The 1,713-nt window shown below is 38.4% G+C and overlaps 1 protein-coding gene across 1 annotated transcript; it reads left to right on the top strand.

Moving 5' to 3' along the window:
• The first annotated feature begins 205 nt into the window (after positions 1-205).
• Positions 206-1,200, top strand: LOC138874959 (uncharacterized). The gene is made up of 2 exons (XM_070153759.1): positions 206-337; positions 448-1,200. The coding sequence occupies exons 1-2, from the start codon at positions 206-208 to the stop codon at positions 1,198-1,200; spliced, it is 885 nt and encodes a 294-aa protein (XP_070009860.1).
• The last annotated feature ends 513 nt before the right edge of the window (positions 1,201-1,713 follow it).

Below are 1,713 nucleotides of genomic sequence, written 5' to 3'. Positions count from 1 at the left end.
CTCTGTGTTCTTTACTTGTTGCCGAGCTACTGTGGGAACAATTAGAGAACCTGATTCCCTATTCTGGTTGGTTGTACAGTCTGTTGCTTACAGTGGGAATTGATAGAGAATCTGGTTCTCTAGACAGTCTGGTGGACGCTTAGTTTCTAACAATTAGTATCAGAGCAGGTTTTTTCTAAAAGGTTAACACCTAGAAATGATCTACATGGCTGCTCCACCAAATTTCGAGAAAGGACAATCAACGTACAAACCACCAAGATTCAACAGCCAATACTATGGTTGGTGGAAAATAAGATTGCATGACTTCATTATGGCTGAGGACTCAGAGCTGTGGGATGTAATCCGTGATGGACCTTTTTTCCCATGAAAACTGTTGGTGAGGGAATAGTTACAATCCCAAAAATAAAAAAAGAGTAGAACGATGGTGATAGAAAGTATATTGAGAAGAATTTTAGGGCAAAGAAGATTCTTGTTTGTGGCATCAGACCAGATGAGTACAACCGTATCTCAGCTTGTCAGTCCGCTAAGGAGATTTGGGAAGCGCTTCAAACTTCCCATGAGGGAACTACTAAGGTTAAGCAGTCCAAAATTGATATGCTTACTACTGAGTATGAGCTTTTTGAGATGAAGGAGGATGAGTCTATTCAAGATATGCACACACGTTTCACCTCCATTATCAATGAGCTTCACTCCCTTGGTAAAGTCATCCCAAGAAATAAGCTGGTCCGGAAAATACTCAATGTTTTACTAGGTCACTGGGAATGCAAAGTGATTGCTATCACTGAAGCCAAAGATTTGCAGAAGCTGACCATTGATAAACTCATTGGAAATATCAAAACTCATGAGATGAAGAGAAAGAAGGATCTTGAAATAAGAGAGCCCAAGAAGGAGAAGAACCTAGTTCTAAAGGCTGACAACAAAGACTCAAGTAGTGATAAATCCAACATGGAGTATCTCACTCAAAGATTCCAAAAGATGATTCAAAAAAATTGTGGGATTCCAAAGAGAAGAAGTTCCAGCAGGAATTTTGAAGAAAATGATTGCTGCCAGAAGTGTGGAAAGTTTGGACACTTCATTAAAGACTGTCCTCTTCATAAGCAGGATCATTACAAAACCAACACTAAAAAGGCCACTAAAAGGAACCAGGTCCTAGACAAAAAGTTAAAAAGAAGAGATGTTGCTGACAACATGGTGAAGTAAGCCGTGGCTGATTGGGGAAATTCCTCTAGTGAATCTGAATGTGAAAATATGATGGTTATTGACATTGAATCTTCATAATATGAGTCAATCTTTGCACTCATGGCCAAATCTGATGATGATGAGGACAAGGAGGAAGATGAGGTAAGTTTTCTTGATGTTCAAAGAAATTTGAAAACTTGCTCTAAGAAAAAAATTGATGTCCTTAGCAAATGTGTTGATTGATGCCTATCATAGCCGCATTAATGAGAAAAACTCTTTAATAGAAGAAATTGGTGGCATTGAACAAGAGAGTGCTTATATGGTAGTTTCCATTGTAGACTTAGAGGAAACCATTGAGAGTCTGAAGAAAGAAAAAGAGGTTTTGACTGAGAGTAATACTAACATTGAGCATGAGAGAAATGACCTATTAGTGATAGTTGTAAACCTAAAGGAAACAATTGGGGAACTTAAAAGGAAAAGTAGGCCTGAGAATTCTCAAAAGGGAAAGGAAGTTGCAAGTGAGGCACACATTAA

Source organism: Nicotiana sylvestris, chromosome 8 (genome assembly GCF_000393655.2).
Source record: "Nicotiana sylvestris chromosome 8, ASM39365v2, whole genome shotgun sequence".
NCBI lineage: Eukaryota > Viridiplantae > Streptophyta > Magnoliopsida > Solanales > Solanaceae > Nicotiana > Nicotiana sylvestris.
The sequence above is the reverse complement of the archived record's forward strand: the minus strand, read 5'-3'. Positions and strand labels throughout refer to the sequence as shown.